Source organism: Sinohyriopsis cumingii, chromosome 6 (genome assembly GCF_028554795.1).
Source record: "Sinohyriopsis cumingii isolate HCF-2022 chromosome 6, ASM2855479v2, whole genome shotgun sequence".
NCBI classification, from domain to species: Eukaryota; Metazoa; Mollusca; class Bivalvia; order Unionida; family Unionidae; genus Sinohyriopsis; species Sinohyriopsis cumingii.
Window position 1 is genome coordinate 109,042,174 of NC_142966.1, and position 18,475 is coordinate 109,060,648.

The 18,475-nt window shown below is 33.8% G+C and overlaps 1 protein-coding gene across 2 annotated transcripts in view; it reads right to left on the reverse strand.

The window, feature by feature from the left end:
- Positions 1-773: 773 nt before the first annotated feature.
- LOC149797688 (uncharacterized) overlaps positions 774-18,475 on the reverse strand; it is a 123,572-nt gene continuing 105,870 nt past the window's right edge. The window contains exons 11-13 of one of the 2 annotated variants that reach the window (XR_016421861.1): positions 15,982-16,090; positions 7,942-12,690; positions 774-7,809 (exon numbers count right to left, since the gene is read on the reverse strand). Coding sequence is in view for 1 of the 2 variants with exons in the window: in XM_089962608.1 (XP_089818734.1) it covers positions 12,589-12,690; positions 15,982-16,090 (211 nt within the window). In the remaining variant the exon portion in view is untranslated. Of the gene's footprint in view, positions 12,691-15,981; positions 16,091-18,475 lie in introns of both variants that reach the window. The other variant, XM_089962608.1, reaches the window with a different exon arrangement.

An 18,475-nucleotide genomic window follows, 5' to 3' on the forward strand; every position in this document is an offset into this window, starting at 1 on the left:
ACATACATACATACATACATACATACATACATACTGGATAAACAGAAAAAAAAGAGATGGCTGGATTCAGGAGGTAGTAGGGCTTATATTTAACATTAATGAAATCATGGAACATATTCAAAAGAGAGATAATATTTCATCATAGAACGGGTTCATTTTCATGAACGAATTCAAAATGCCTCTGCCACATATCCGACTATTTTCACTAAAAAGGTTTAAGATACCCTGATTAGAAGTTTACCCTTAATTTGTCCCACTTAATATCAATTATACTATGTCAAGTTCAAATTTCAACTTCTTTTCAGTCAAAAGTGTGCCAAGCTATTGTCCATGTATCACTTAACAGTTTGTCCTCACATCATGAACTGAGGTTGTTGTTGTTTTTTTCAATTATACATTACTGGCAAGGGCATCTGTATTCACTAAACATATTTCTTGTAAACTCAAAAATTCTTTACCGAGCTGTCCAAGATTTGTAAATTTGTTGAAGAAAATCTTTACAAGCTATTACTTTACTACATTGATAATGGCAGATTTATAGTAGTATACTCACCTAGTAGCACTGGCTGGGGGACTGTTATTTACCTACAGCTGACCAAAACAAAAGCAAACAGATGCAAAATTAATGTCAACGTTATTTCTGGCATTCCATGATGATCACTGCCAATAAGACAAAAGTCAACAGAAAATAATGACATGATTGGTCAATGACTAACCAGCCAAGGAAATAATGCATCAGAAATTAAATTTCTACATAAAAGGAAAACAAAGAGTTTTTCTTCATACAGAAAATTTTATTCCATCCTTCTGTAAGTAAATTGTGTAAGTTATAGAAAGTTAGAAATACATGGATGAGATTCAAAGTGGATACAATAATGTAATAGATATATGTATTAAAGAGAGGGTGACTACCGAGTATTTTAAAGCCAATATCACAAGCTCTTGTATAGGTATACAAAAATCTAAACCACTCCTAAAATGGAGACATAAAACCTACATTGGCACACGCTGATAAATATTTATGACCCATTTAATTAGTATTTAGATGAACAGTTAGTTACAGCCCATTCTGACTGACTCGTTATCCTCATGCCAAGATTCACACAAATACTTGTTTACATAAAATAGTATTTACTATGTACATTCCAAAACCGAAACAGATGGTTTATGTTTTATGACAACACTGTTAAAATGATACCATGCCAAGACCAGTAAAATGACTTGCCCAAAGGATGCATCATGGAAGGTAACTTGAGCTGATCTAATGGTGGGAATCAAACCCACAACCTTCTGGTCACAATTCCAATGCCATAACCATTGAACTGACTTAAACAGATAATATAAACGTTTAAAAACATGTTTACATGCTACTATATTACAAAGTTAATCAAAGTTAATGAAAGATTTTATGCATGATTCTTAAAAACACTTTCTGCAAAATAAATTCAGCATCGATTAATTAAGCTACTCAATTAAAAAAGGGGGGATATTTTAAATATATCCAACCACTCTGAATTACTTTTATTTGTTGGGTACTAATTTTTGTAGTTTACAGCTGCTACAGACCATAATATTAAAGACATAACATTGTGAAGAAATTACTAACCCGTTACCATCACAGGTATACCATGAAAATTCTGTACTAATAAAAATGTCATCAAAGGCAAAACTAAACAAATTTATGCAGTGTTCCCTGATGCTTTCATGAAAGCCATAAAGTGACCTGTGTTACAAGTGAGGGAACCTTATACTGAGGTATGAACCACAAAGCAATGAAATAATACTGCATAAAGTCATAAAATAAACTGTATAATATTGAAATCACATTATAAATGGTTCTCATTTGCCAACAACATTTGAGTGAAATAAGTCAAAAAATCAATTATAAAAGCAAACAATTTAGTGGAGTCAAATATTTTACCAGCATTATAAGTGGGGCAGTAGTAAAATGGGTTTTACGATGAAGGATCACTGTTCCCATGAAAATAAATCAATCTGGGTATAATTCATTTCCAGTTTTATGAACCTGATCTTTTGCTATGGTGGGGGTACTTCCCCATAGGTCAGAAATTAATTTCTGCTACTGGTAAATGATGTTTGAAGAACTCTAGTAGAAGGTTATCAACTTTGATTAGGATTCTTGTATTAAGAAAGCTGAAGTTAACTGTGAATTTCACCTTTTTCTGCTCAAATTTGACCAAGTTACAGCCCCTGTTCTGAAATTATACCATACAGCAGCAAATACATCAAGGGGGTTACAGAGATATTAGGCAAGAAATAGTTTTAGAATATCTACGATTCTTAATTATGCTAATAATAATCCTTTATATGCTCATTTTCATAGTCTTAACAAAATATTTTTAAAAATCAGTACATTTCACAATAGTGTTCCTGTACCCATAAATACAAGATCTTGCACATGTGTTCATTTAATAATTTTGATATAAAAGTTATGAAAATAGTTGGGACAATGAAATTTTGAAATAAAAGACATTATGACAAAATAAAAGGTGTTACATCATAAATAACATTCTGCAGCGAATAGCAAAATGTATTATTCAATTAGTTTCATACATTTTACTTAAATGGACACAAATGAAAGATTCTATTTATCACATAACAATACGGACTTTGCATTACTCCACAATGTTGATATGTGATATAGCTATGTGTTACACTACAGAATTGTGATTGATTTTTATGTCATGACACTAATAAAGGTGAGCATTATGTGCCAATATGAAGTAACACACAGAAAGACTTAAGAGGTTATCATTCTCATATATTTGAACAAAAGTTTTCTTTCTTTATAAAGGATTATTTAATTCCAACTGTTGAAAACATCAGTGAGATTATCGTCTGATTACTAATTATTGTATTGTGAAAAATCTGTATATTATTAATGATGGCATCAGATATTTCTAACCAGACTATCTGACTTGCACTGAAATGTCTTATGACTTTTTATGTTACTTATGCCTCTCAGTATTTTTATGTCCTGACTTATCATTTACCTATCGATGCATAAGTATTTATACAATAATATCAGCTGATCATCTATGAAGAATCTACTGACCTTGAAATATCATTATTCAATATGAAGTCTTAATTATGAATACATGAAAAACTAACATGATACTGAATGGAATATACGTGATTTTACATATATATTCCAAAGCTTGTGCCAAACAATGGTTATATGACTGTTTTGGTATGAGAAACAAAAATGTTGACATGGGGAAAATTCTACAACAATGTGATGAAAGGTTTTATGAATAAATTGTCATTGTAGATTAGTGTGAAAGATACTTCCATGTAATTTTAATGAGATTTTCTTGTAATAGAATAACTTAAACTCCTAACCTGAAACTCTACAAGAACGTCAATAAATTTCAGAATAAAATTTACAAAATAAATACATAGATAAATAACTGCACACAACTCTTCTCATATTACCCATTCTAGATGAAATGTTCATGTTCCATTTTCACAATACTTTGATAAATTTTCAGTGAAGAAATTTTTTCAAATTAACCCACTCCAACGTTTCAGGGATTTACAAAGTGGGTCATCTTGATTATCATGGCAAACATCCTGCAAGTGACTTCTACAATATTTTTTTTACAATTTCACATCATAATGGCATGTATATCTTGCAAACCTTGATCCTCATCTCACATACATTGGTATCAGCACCCAATTAGCTAATACATGTACTAATGGTTATACAGACAATTTCTATTGGTAGACTATTGTAATATACAAGAATGCTGTGTTTTCATTGATCAACTCAATTATTTTGATCAACTGTGAAAGAACGTAAGAGAGACTGGCCATTTCAAATAAATGGAACAAGAGAAATACAGTAAATCACACAGTTTTATAGCACACGAAGCTGTAACAAATCTTGCATGGAAATATATATATTTTAATTCAATTTGTGAAAATATCTGTACCAAATACAATATGACAAAGCATTATACTTATGTATCTGTTCGTTGCAAACATGCTATGTTATTAATATGCTCAAACTTCGGCATTCATAATATTTTTTCCTTAAACATTAAAATATTATGATATACTGTACCCAGGATGAAACATTTACATTGCTGCATTTAAAGTAAACTAAATAATAATCATGATAATGTGTTGAGACAATGCTGGTAACAGGAATGTCAAAAAGCAGGAAAATATAGCAAGGCATAAATGCTAGAAAAAGTTTAGTATAAGCTAGCATACTGAAAGCTACTGAATACACTGTAATAAATATTTACTAAACACAATGGCATTCACACATATCAAATCATCTAAAGACAATCTACTCATATTTAAAATAAGGAATACCCATAAGGGAGATAAAATCCAGAGATCACAAATCAAGAATGTCATGGCAAAACTAAAAAAGACCTTTATGTGTGGAACTGTTACTAAATGGACAGAGTAATATCTTTGTATTTAAGATTTTCTTGGGAAAACAGCTGGACAAATAGGTGTGAAAGTGAAATAATCACCTGACCAGTAAAATACTTTGCAGTCCATCAACATTACCTATTCCAATTAGCACTTCTTGTTTTGAAACTGATACATTCATTATATGGGACATGATCAGAAGCATGCAAGTCAGCCTCTTTGAAATTAATTTCAGACCAATAACATGGAAATGACTCAGGTATTCACTTGAATCATTCGGACTACAACCCAAAAAAATGAAATTTAAATTGCTTTTGATCTCAATTTTTCATATGATCTCTATAATTTCAGCAATCATTGGAGACCTTCAAGGATCAGAGGATTTCAATTATTTTATGTCTGGTGTCTGTTATTTTGATCTTGAACATAGCTACTGATTACATCCTGCCCAACACATGATTCTGAACAGAGTTGCTGATTACATCCTGCCCAACACATGATTCTGAACAGAGTTACTGATTACATCCTGCCCAACACATGATTCTGAACAGAGTAATTCATTACATCTTGCCCAACACATGATTCTGAACTGAGTTATTGATTACATCCTGCCCAACACATGATTCTGAACAGAGTTACTGATTACATCCTGCACAACACGATTCTGAACACAGATACTGATTACATCCTGCCCAACACAGGATTCTGAACATAGCTACTGATTACATCCTGCCCAACACATGATTCCGAACAGAGTAACTGATTACATCCTGCCCAACACATGATTCTGAACACAGATACTGATTACACCCTGACCAACACGATTCTGAACATGGCTACTGATTACATCTGCCCAACACATGTGCAGCATTAATTTACTCCACAGATAACAATTACTAGCAAGAGGAAAGTACAGACTATTTAACTTTTTTGTCGAGCCTGCTCAACATAGTTATTGCTGTACCTTCATCTGTCCACAGCCTAGAAAATGCTCAATGTTTTTTGTACTTTCTAGTCCAGAGATATATTCTTGTTAAATGCAACTTTGTATGCCTTGGAAAATGTAAAATTCTTGCACTAAACAAGCAGGATATATTGCTGAATGAATGGAAGAACCAGAAGTATACAATAAAAAAATGCAATACAATGAATAAAAACAGTAAAAGAAATACTTGTAACATTATTCACTTAATGTTCAAGAAAAAAGAATAAACAAAAACCTGTGCAATTGTGCCTTATTTCTTATTTCTGTAACCCTATGTACTACTGCTGTATTTCACTAAAAGAATTTCTCAGATTTATATTATTGTCTTACACAGGCAGTATTACCTCAATTACTGTCAAGAAATGTCAAAATAAATTTGATGGCTTAGGTGCACAGATTCCTAGTAACATGACGTGATATTCAGTCAAAAATGTGATTAAAAAAGGCACAGACTTGGAGACACTTCTAATTTAGTTACTAATTATGCATCACATTTATCCACCATTAACATCACGATGTATTCAGTGGAGCAAGAATTATTATATATAACCTTAACATAATACATATAACGAATATTTTTGTTGCCATTACTTCTAGCACAGGAAGAATACAAAACAATACAAGAGATATGTTTGCATAAATAAACATCTTCTGACTTTGAAATCTTATAAGCAACTCGTGTCATACTGTATAGGCAAAATCATATGAAGTATAACTATTTATAATACATAAATATGTACCATATATATATAGTATCTCTTACTTAGATCCTATGTACAAAAATGTTCAGTTTAAACACATAATAAAATAATCTCATAACATCAATAATATTCTCCCCAAACCCTTAGGGATGTTCTATTTAAAAATACATGGTGCCATGGGAAGACAGTTTTAAAAAATATATGCCACGGTTCTTAGATTGCAAAGAGTTCATAATAAAAAAAAATTTAAATTACATCTATGGGTGAGTATCCCACATTAAAAGTGTGCATTATTTTCTTCGTAAAATCAGTCTGAAACTGTAAGTGAACCTGCCATGGAAAATAACGGCTGAGATCACAGAGTCTCAAAAGTACCACTTTATTAGAATGTCTATTTTCATTAACCATCGGGCAAATGTATTTAGGAAAACATAAAATTCATACATAACAAAGTCTAAATATTGTGTTATTGAAGATTAAGCCTAAAAATGTGATTATGTAGATTAGAAACACTAGACAATGCTTTGTTATGGAATTTGAAAAGTGTTGTAAGGTCTAAGTTGTTTTCTTACTTTAATTATATTTTGAAAATACGAAAAAAAGCAGAGAAGCAAATACTATTTAAACAATGCCTATCATTACTTAAAGTAGGCACACAAATAATAAAAAACCTTAAATTTGCAATCCTATCAATGCACTGTTGTAAAAAAAGCTAGAACGTGAGTGGTTACATTAAGAAAAAAACCTCTTTCTAAAAAGGGTCAGCACTGTCATTAAAGGTCATTGAGAAATGAACACCACATTTTCAAGGCCTTGAAAATCATTGATTTTTCACTTAGGTAATGGAAAGTCGTCAAATCTGAGAGATTTTGCATGCAATAAAATGTGATGGAAAATTTTATTTTCGAGTCTTTAATTTTATGTCATGTCCAGGTTGAAAGGACGGTTTGACGTTCTGTCATATGCTAGCCTTTCCTCCATTATCAGAATCCAATGGAAGTGATCAGATATCATGCAAAGCACCCTTTTCATATGACCTCATTAACATATGTGTACTCTTTCACTTCACACAATTTTTTAATTTTCCAGCAAGCAAGGATGGTTCATTTACGAGTTTTTTGAATGAGTGATCATAGGAAAATACCTGGGGAAATACACATTCAGAGGTAGTTGGCAACAAGACAAAGACTTTATTAAGTGGCTGAGGAAAGATGCAACCTCACAAGATAAAGCGCTTTGCATAGTTTGCAAGAAAACCATAGATAATGCACTCAAAAGGAAAGAACCACTTGAAACTTATGAAAAAATCATGAGCCCATTGTTTTATATCAGCATTCATACTGTCATCATCAAAAACACTGAATTGTCATTGCTGTTGTCGGCATCAGAAAAGCCAGTTTCAGCTTTATAAGTGGGTTTTGCCAACTTCAATAAATGACAATAGGGGTGCAGTCATGATGACAGCTTTAATGCACAGCAGTGAAGAGCTGAATGCAGAAAAATTATGGACATTTTAAGTAGTAAACAGTCATGATAGTTTTTATCTCATCAATGATTATGGTGCTCTTTTATGGTCAACGTTTCCAGACAGCACAATTGCTCAGCAGTATAGTTACGGTGACAAGAAGACCACCTACAACTTTTGGCATCACCCCTTACATCAAAAGCCCAGCTTAAAGAGAAAAGTAATTGAAGGCACTAATTGTGCATTGCCTTTGGGCAGTTGTTGTTGTTGTTGTTGGGTTTAACGCCATTTTTCAGCACACGATAGGCTATACATGGCGGCCAGTATTAATGGTGGAGGAAGAACCCGAGAAAACCCCGGAAAGAACCACCGACCCATGCCTTTGGGCAGAACTTGAACAAAGATCTGCAGGAGAAACTGATGGATTTATACATACAAAACTGGGATGGGATCTCCTCATACTAATACAACAAAGTTTTTGGGGCATGCTACAGCTGATCTACAACCCAGTTTAACTCAGTATTTACAATCCAGGACACAAAAATTGTACAGCTTTCAATGGATCGTCCAGATGTAAATCAGCATGTGTACAAAATTATGCAATCAGAGGATGAAGATGAAGCAGATGTTTGCTTCAAACAAGCAGATGTGGGCAATGCATTTCACACAGGATGTGCTGATGCTGAATAGGAGATACAAGGGTTTTCTCAGCAGTTTCTTTAACCTCTTCCTTGATGCACCTGCATGACAAGGCTCTACTCACATTACAGGGTCCTGTACTTTTCCCTTGAAATTTTGTAAGCATCAGAAAGTTGGATAATTATTTTTCATTTGCATTTTGATTTGAAATTATTTTCCCTGTGATGCACATCAAAACTACAAAGCATCCTAACTTATTCTTGGGATTAAAACTGATTGATGTTTATTTTGTTGTTGTTGTAGGGGTAAAATTTATAAATTTACATGTATAATAAGTAAACTTAACATTCTATTATTTTACTGTAAAAAATCTTTTAATTTAGCCATAAAAGTGATTTGTTTTATATTTAAATGACAGCTTCTAAGCTTTATTTAATATTTAATATAAAAGGTGCCTTTGTATATTACAATAAACATGATAATAATAAGTGATTGTTTTCCCCAACTACCTTAGCTAAATCAATGCCTATTTCAAAATGATCATGTGTTTGGAGAATGTGGATCCAGCAAAAAGAGTGATGATTTACATTATACTTAACAATGGGGCATACTGCTTTGTAGCTAATCAAAGATTGTCCATGAGCCCAGCAACAAATCTTTTCGGAAAGTACAGAGAGGCATAACTGAATCACTGATTATATCAAAACTTCAGTTTTTCTTAATGACTGCCTGAGAAATTCAGCCTTTTCTGGTGATGTACCAAACAGACAAGCGCATGCTTCCATTTGTTGCTTCTGATCTTGTGATCTTCATCAAGAGTCTGACAGATACATTTTTAAACCAGAAATCATGCAGCAGACAGCATCACTCTCTGCTAAGGTAAAGAGAAATGCAGAAGATGAGAAACATCGTTTGGACAATTCATAGGTCAACAATGGGTTCAGTGTTCAAAAGACATTGCTTCAAACTCAACAAGGCACATCTGAAAGGAAGAAATTAGAGTTCAGGTATGCCTGCCAAATATTTCTTGTCAAAATTGTTGCCAAGCTCCTTACAGAAATCTCATATTTATTACCTCTTGTCCAATGCCTGACATGCCTGGATCCACAGCAGATGGAAACAGATCAAGAAAAACTTAAGTGCATCACAAAATTAAAAAGAACCTGAAAGCATATGTGACCAGGAACTGAACCAGCTTGAAAAACTGTGATAATGTCATATCTGGTGACTCTCAGCCATTTAGAGACTTTTCACTCTGCCAAAGACAAGTTTGACACCCCTTTTAACACAAGTTAGCCAGGAATAAGAATTTTGATGAACTGTGGAGTTTCTATGAGCATTTACTTCTTCTTTGACAGGGATAGGCCACTGTAGATACAAGGTTCTCCATAACTAAGCAAGTTACAGACTCTTTCTAAAGAGGCACCTATAGCACAATGGATTATTCCTGAAGACCTGAGAAAAGCTGGAGGAGTGGAAAATGTTTCAATCAGCAAGGGGCTTCTTTTGTTAGCAGGTGGGGCCTGGCAAAAATATCAACAGCATTTAAATCAAAAGAAAAAGGAAGTAGGAACAGCCAAACGAGGAATGAAGCAAAAATAATCATGGAGGAAATTAAAAATTTAAAGTGCAAGAATCCAAGACTGGAGGAAGATGTCAACAGCTTTTTCCAGGCACATGATAAACTGACAGATGAAGCAGAAGAGAAAGGGCCACTAACACTAATATCTCAGAAAAAAGGACAAGAAAAAGAAGACCAAGTGAAAGCAATGGAATTAGAGCTGGAGGAGAAAGTACAGAAGCTTAAGAGCAGTGGTTAATATCTGGTTCCAGTTAGGCAAAAATAAAATGTTTCCTAGTGCACTAGTTTTAGAATTAGGGTATGTAGGAAGTTTAAAAAAAAAACAACATTATATATATATTATAATGATTAGCATATATGATGTATTAAGCACTTCAAAGTACTGAGCAAAACCAGCTCAAATCTGATGCAAAAATCCATTTGGGATGTTTTTTTTACCTGGGGGAAAAGGTGCTAGGGTCGGCAATGAGAAACAGGGTCTGTGGACCAGAAACACACAAATTGTTATTTTGGCCTATTAAGATTTTATTATAAATAGCATTTTCCTTTTTAAATCAGTAAAACTTCATTTATTTCTATATTGTTTCTGTAGTTGTTTCTTATATTTAAATTAGTAATATAAGTAGAATACTTGATACCATGAGTAGTCACTGAAAACTGGTAATTGAAAAGTCACAGAATTTCAGTTTTCCTGATCTGTATGTACTCTGCACATGGTTGCTGTTTCAATTCAGTTAGAAAGATGGGCTTAGTTCAAATATAAATTAAACTTAATGCTTCAATGTGTTATCTATGAATAGTTATGGTAATATTTGTTGGCACAAAAAGAAATGAGTAAAAACAGTATCACTTGAAGATACATGTGCATATGCTCTCATATACATGTTACAGGGGTTGTTTCAAACAAATTTAGAAATCACTTCAACTGCCATTTCATAGTGAACATTCAGAAAGTTTTTAAAAAATCTTGTATATGGGTAATTGATTAAGCATTGCTACTAACCTGAAATTACAATACTGTAATCTGGGTACTCCTATCAGTTAAAATTTATTACAATGTACAGCATCTACTGTGCTCTTTGAAAGTCACGTGGACAAAATACACTGCATATGAATATGTTAATTGTTATACATGTACCAAATGTGTTTATAATAGAAATACAACTCAGAAATCATTCAAGAGAAAATAAGGCATTGCTTAAAACTAATGTTAAATGCAGATATGCACACTGGGAAACACACACACTGCATTTCTTGCTTTGCTCCCACTTCTCCCTGTTCTCGCTAAAATTCAACTCTAGCTTGACCCCTGAAACTTGGTTCAGATTTGTAAACTAGTGTCAATACACACTGTAACTTCCTTTTTCCTTACGATTTGCGATATTAGTAATTAGTAAAAAATGTACCATAACTTAAGATTGTCTTTCACAGTTACCAATACCAATTCCGAAGTCAAATTACACAATACAAAAAATCTAAAGTAAATATCACTGAATTGTCCAAAAGAAAACTGAACGTATATTCCAATGAAATTATACAATATTATGATCCAGTTTTATCTACCTTTGGAGGACTTGCAAATGGTTTACTATATATATAACTGAAAGAAGTAAAATACCAAGAGTCCTTCAAAGGGACTAATAGTCTATCTGCCAAAAAGAATTTCCAAGAATTTAAAGTAAGACCCTTTCTTTTTTTTAACTGTCAAATGTTGAAACCATTGCTGATATTTTTCAGCAATATCGAGATTTTCAAATCAGCAGCTGTAGTAAACATAATGGCTGTCAGCTTGGCACCATTTTCATTTTGGAAAGTGTAGACATCATTAGAAGTATTCTGGTGAAAACCTCAAGTCATAATGATCATTAATTCTGGGAGAGTAGTGACAACAAGATTTTTCAGTCAGTCAAGGCAGCCATATTTGGTGAATGACTGGCACCATTTTCATTTAGAACCAACAAGGTACCTTAAGAAGCCTACAGGTGAAAACTCCATGCTGATATAGCCATCCATTTGGCCATGAGTAGAGATGAAACAATATTTTCAAGATATGACTTTCCATTTAGAAGGATTAGCAATAACAAGATTTTCAAGCTGGCTACAGTGGTGGCCATATTGAACAACATATTGGCACTGTTTTCACTGAATACCAACTGGATATCATAAGAAGTCTGGTGAGAACCTCATTTCAATATGACATTCTGTTCATGTAGAGTCATGATCAAGACTTTTAAGATGGATGCCATGGTGGCCATATTAGATGTCAGTTTGCACCATTTTTTAGGATAAGCTAGACATAATAAAAAGTCTTTGAGTGAAACTCTCTTTATATAAACATTCTTAAACTATCATTTTATGGTCTACTAATGTTCAAGAAGTGTTGCAATGGATCATAATAAAGAAACTAAAGATGTTATATTAAATCACTCCATTTTGTTTTCCTGCCATAAATTACTTCACCTCTCTCTCTAAGCCCTATTTCATCCCGTAGCTATTCAGTGATGGAAAAACTTAATACAGTAGTGCTATAAAAACAAGAACACATAAATTCTCAGTTTCAAAACTTTACAAACTTAAATGATGGGAAAAGAGAACCTGATACATGCAACTATTGAAAATTCCAACACAGAAATGTTGGAAATGTTTGAAATAAAATAAATGTGTTGGGGAAAAATACCAGTACAGAAAATCTTGAACAACTGACCATTATACAGATGTCATTACTGTTAGAATGTGAGCCAGATCTCTCATTCATCATAATGCTGGCCTAGATGCTGATAAAACATGAACATAATCAGACTCCTCATCAAGCCTCATTCTGGTTCTCTGCTGTTTTAACATGGCTGATGGGATATAGACCTGTAGTTCCATCTTCCAACATACCCACACACCAGCCTGCCCTATCACACTGAAAACAGAAATAATACATCTTCATCCTTAAGAATCTTGCATTACAGTATTCAGTCATTTACAGAACCCATTTAACTACAAACTGCATAAACAAATACTGCCCTACCAGCAGACAGGCATAGAACATAATCTGCTCGTTGATAGTGCACATGCAGACCAAGATCTATGTTGTTTGTAGTTTAATACCAATTAAACCCAAGTAAAATATGGTAATTATCTTGCATACACAAAAGTCTGATGCTTAAGTATGACCTTTACCTTTGACCTTTTAACCCATCCATAAAATGTGTTTTACTGTCATACAGTGAGTGTAGTGACTTTGTGGCAATCAGCAATCTAACATATGGGATACTATCTTTAAAAATGTTAGCACAAATAAAATGGGTGGATGCTGGATTAGATTAAACTGACTAAATATGTTTTGCGTTAGAAATTCATTCTAGGAGAAAGAATAAGACTTTTCTACAGCTTGTACAGATATTCTTAATGTACAGATTATGAATGTGTTCATGGAACACAGATGCCCAACCACTGTTCCTGAAATGACCTAAATGCAAAACTTAAACAAGGCGTAATGGATGGAGAGATATACATGTTGCAGTGGGGTTTCTATCTCAAGCCTACTTCTACAAACCATGGAAGATACATATTAAAAACTTCTATATCATCAACTTGTTTCCTATACACAAAGGCCTGATACAGATCTTATAAGACCATTACAACAATTTGCCAGAGTTTAGCAACAAAGCAAAACTGTAACTACAGTAGAAAGAACTTCAATTATCTGAATTTGTTGAAGAACACAAGAAAGGGTTAGATAATATACTTTGTTTATACAATATAACTTCCATATATTGTCCCTCCATAAACTGTATTTTCTGCAGACCAGCCATCTATTTGGTCCCAACAGGGCAGGTTGTGGCATCTCTATACCTCTCTAACCCGGTCTTCATTTTAAAAGTGGAAAGAAAACAAAACTGGTCCCTCGGGTGGCAAGTTGAGAGAAGTTTCAGTGTACAGTCAGATTTCTCTCTACAGGTACCTTAACACAGCAGTCGCTTGTTCACAATCACAATGGTCACTCTAATCTCCCCCAAGGAAATTTCCTACATAAATGTAGTTTATGTAATGGTCACATGCTTTCTGCAGAGAGTAGCCACATGTTTTCTAACCATACAATGGTTTCTCCCTACCTTGAGCTGTTGCTGGAGTATATCTACAGTGACTGCTGAGTCTATGCAACTAAACATCAGCTTCATGTGGAAGGCATTATTTAGATAAATGTCTATCACGTGAATCGATAACCTATCATTTCTTCTCTCACGTGTACTCAATGTATTCCAAAGTTTCAATATAACTCAAAGGTGTCAAATGTCAATAAATCAAACTCAAAAGCAAACCAGTTTTTATTAATGTAGAGGGTTGAATCAATTCACTGACTGGATTGTGGGTAACGTAGTTGTGCTATCACAGTAGAAATAGAAATTGCCTTTTGTTTACGTTTGACAGGTATGGTTCCATATGTCAATTCATCTGCTTATAAATAAAAACTATTTATGATGACAAAACTTAACTAACAAATGAGATATAAGCTACATCCACTTTCATAAGGGTCAGGGGTTATTCAATATTAGAAATGTATCTAAAAGGCATGCAATATTTCAGTTCATAAGTCACAAAAGAAAAGACCTATATGGCAGGTGTCTCAAACATGTGGATTGTGGAGTTATTTCCTGCGGCCCTCAACAACACAGAATTTGTAAAATAATTAGTAATGCAGACTTTTTCTTCACAGCTAGTCAGTTGTGAAAAAAATTTGGGTGGGCATATAATTCCTTGCCACTTAGCATAATATAATAGCATAATATATTACTCGTGGTTTTTTTTTTTTTCATTTTGACTCCACTTTCGTATTGCTGTATGTAAAGGTTTCAATGATGTGACCCTTAAGCAAGTGTACTAGTCCTCATGTGGCCCTTAAGCAAGTGTACTAGTCCTCATGTGGCCCTTAAGCAAGTGTACTTCCTCATGTGGCCCTTGTAGTGATTTGCATTTGAGACCTCTGATATATGGCTTCTTATTCATCACAGGTCTCTCACATAAACGGTCTATTTTGATCTTGGCGAGTTGAGAAACTGTCTAATGCAAACATTATTTCTTACGCATGAGCATCATTTCCAAGTCTAATTTATACACGTTGGTGGACCAAAGAGTCAGTCATCTGTTTTACAGTCATATGTAATCTGTGAATCGGTAAAAATAACAGTAGTGTCTTGACATCGCGCACATAACAAAGATCACGGATTATTTTAGCCAGTGATGATTGAATTTATAGGATGAATTAAGGTGAACAGGTCACAAAATAAATTTGGCAGAAAGCAAAATGTATATGTATTTTAATAATTTGCTGAATAGTGCACATAAAATAATTTAAATAATGTAATAATAATAATAAATATTAATGATGATGATGATGATGATGATGATTATAATGATAATGACATCTAGTGCATGGTATTTGTTCAAAATCCAATTTTTACAGGTGAACCTGTGTACTGGGGCCATCTGTGTACAAACATATGGATGGCCACTATCAACAGGTTAGACTGTATTAAAAATGTCCAAGGCCATGTTGCTGCTTAAAATGATAATGGTGATTCATATAACTGAGACCTAATGTATTCCAAATTTACAGTTCGTGTGTGTGTCCCCAATTATAATGAAAGTCATACAGGTCATGTATGCGCATTTACTCATCTCAGATTAAATATAAATTGTGAGTTTAAAATAAAATGCTAATTTTGTTTAAGCAAAGTTTATTCAATCATGATTATTGAATGACCTACATCTTAACTGTCAACAAGAAACTTCCAGATGAAAATTATTTATTGCAAAGGTGGCCAGATACTAAATTTGGTCAAGAAAAAGAAATGTCAAGTCTAATCTTCAGAATAAACAGTAGTAAGAATTTTTCTTTCGATATGCATAGTTTTCACCATGACATCACAGCACGTGACATTCAATCCAGACTGTACTGGATCACACCTTTACACTGATCTTGTCCAAAGATAGTCTCATGCGTGAACGCCTTTTTTGCCATATGTACTTCTCTGGTCATATAAATAATGACCTGAAAGAATATCACTGTATGAGTGAATAACTGCCATATAAAGGTACGTGGAATCAAATTCGAAAAACTGACACTAATTACTGCAATATTTGGTGCTGAATGCCTACATGTCCTATATGACTTTTACCATAATAATAAAAATATGATCTTCAAACATACCCCACTGATTTCAGTGATAATACTCCCAACTTCAAATGACAGCTCCTCTTCACTATGGGCCTGATGACATTTTACTGCCTGCTTCACAGTGCTTATCTCAATACCAGACCTGTCAAAAAGCTAATAAATGTATAATCTTGCCTACCATGAAACCATGAAGCTTAGAATCATTTTTAACATTTTGGGGGGAGGGATCTGTAAACATACACTAATTCTCATGACAAAATGCTGATTACCTGTATAGAAATTTCATGTGAATGATAGCACTTTTTATGCCTACAGATTACACCTTCTGAGAGATATGATGCTGTGACAATAGGAGTGAAACGATACACATGCTGCCTCACTCGGTGCTAAGCATTAAGAGGTTCAAGTTAAAAGTGGTCCACCTGGTGTCAGGATAATGGGACTGGGTGGGACATGATGCTGCATGTCTGCAGCATGATGCCCTAGTGCTAGTCATCACTATAAACTGTCACACTGCATATACTATAGCAATATGACTGAACAATTGTTAAAACGATGTTAAAATCCAAATCACACACACACCAAAGTTTCACAATACCCCTATGCCACATATCAGTACAATTCATGATACACAGCCTACATTATCAATACACATGTTAACTTGATGGTCTTAGGTGAACCACTCTGATGAATCTTAAATGAGCTTGACGCTACAGAGCTTGGAAGTAGGGTACCACCTCCTGAGGCAAAAATGTGACACCAGGGGTTAACGCGTTAATAATGTTTTCGGACTCAAACTCACCCACTGGTATCTGCATTAACACTTCCCAGCTCCAATAATCTGATATACTTCATAACTTTAAAAGTTGTTGTCATCAAAACTATCATCAGCCTGTATTTGTTGAACATAATCCTCATCTGATGATGAACCATGCTGGGAATCAGCCATTTTAGGTTTTGTAGGTAGCCCATATTTTAAATGCGAATTTGTAAAACTTCTTTGATGCAAGTTCAAATTATGACATAATGCTTGTTCCAGGGTACAATGTGCCAATCAAATACAACCATTTATGTCATGTGACTAGCAATGCAACCGGTGAGTTACAGGTCAAATTTCATCAATGCTATAGTTACATTTCATCTGTCAACAGTTTAAAGACACACAGAATGTTATACTCTCAATTTCTTTGTTAATAAATCATATTCCCATCAATTTCATGCATGTATGGCTCAATGTATGAGTGTTCAAGTTTCCTAATCCCGCTAGTAAGCAGCTACTTTTCGACTGATAATTGGCTCTGACCCTACACCAAAACATAAATGTCCTAATATTAAAAAAAGGGGAAGCAAGAGCCAGAGGAAAATAGGAATACTTTTTGCCAAAACAAGCTGTTGCAATAAAACAATTACCACGGAGTTTGTGGGGGCCAGACAGGAAGGAATATTACAAACCATGTCACATGGTGTTAATTTGTATATGGCGAGTGAGTGTTGTCACATTCTTTTCATTTTAACTTTAAAAAATGAGTGCATGTACCTGCAGCAGCTGCCTCAGATGAATTCTCAATTTAATGAATAACAAGACAAATGACTAATACAATTTCTGACAACAGCTGAAGATTAAAATGCTCATGTTAAGTATCATTTTGTATTGATTTTCCACCATTTGTATCGATATGTGTATCATTGCAGCAGAGGTATTGATGCATCAATATATTTATGAATCATTTCATTGCTATGTGACAGCAAATCATATCAGAAGTGTCAGAGGGTATGTACATGCAGTATGAATGACACTTGTGGGGTCAACCCCCAATATGCTATTTGACAAACATGGTACTTTGGTATACATGGGTACAGTGAAATGTTCATGTCTCACCCGTGAACAGCACTATGACAGCACTGTTATTTTCTACATTATAACAACAACAATAAGATGGGAATCCTCGCATATCAGGCACACAACAATTACACATTATACACACAATCTGAAACCTCACATATCAGGCACATAACAATTACATTATATACCCAATCTGAATCCTCACATATCAGGCACATACCAATTTATTTATTTACACAATCTGAATCCTCACATTTCAGGCACACAAGTACATTTAATTATATACACAATCTGAATCCTCACATATCAGGCACACAACAATTACATTATATACACAATCTGAATCCTCATATATCAGGCACACAAGTACATTTAATAATATACACAATCTGAATCCTCACATATCAGGCACACAACAATTACATTATATACACAATCTGAATCCTCACATATCAGGCACACAACAATTACATTATATACACAATCTGAATCCTCACATATCAGGCACACAACAATTACATTATATACACAATCTGAATCCCTCACATATCAGACACACAAGTACATTTAATTATATACACAGTCAATCTGAATCATCAAATATCAGGTATACAACAACTGATGAAGTTACATGACTTTTAAAACTTAAATGCATGATCATAAAATGATTGACGCCATTACTGC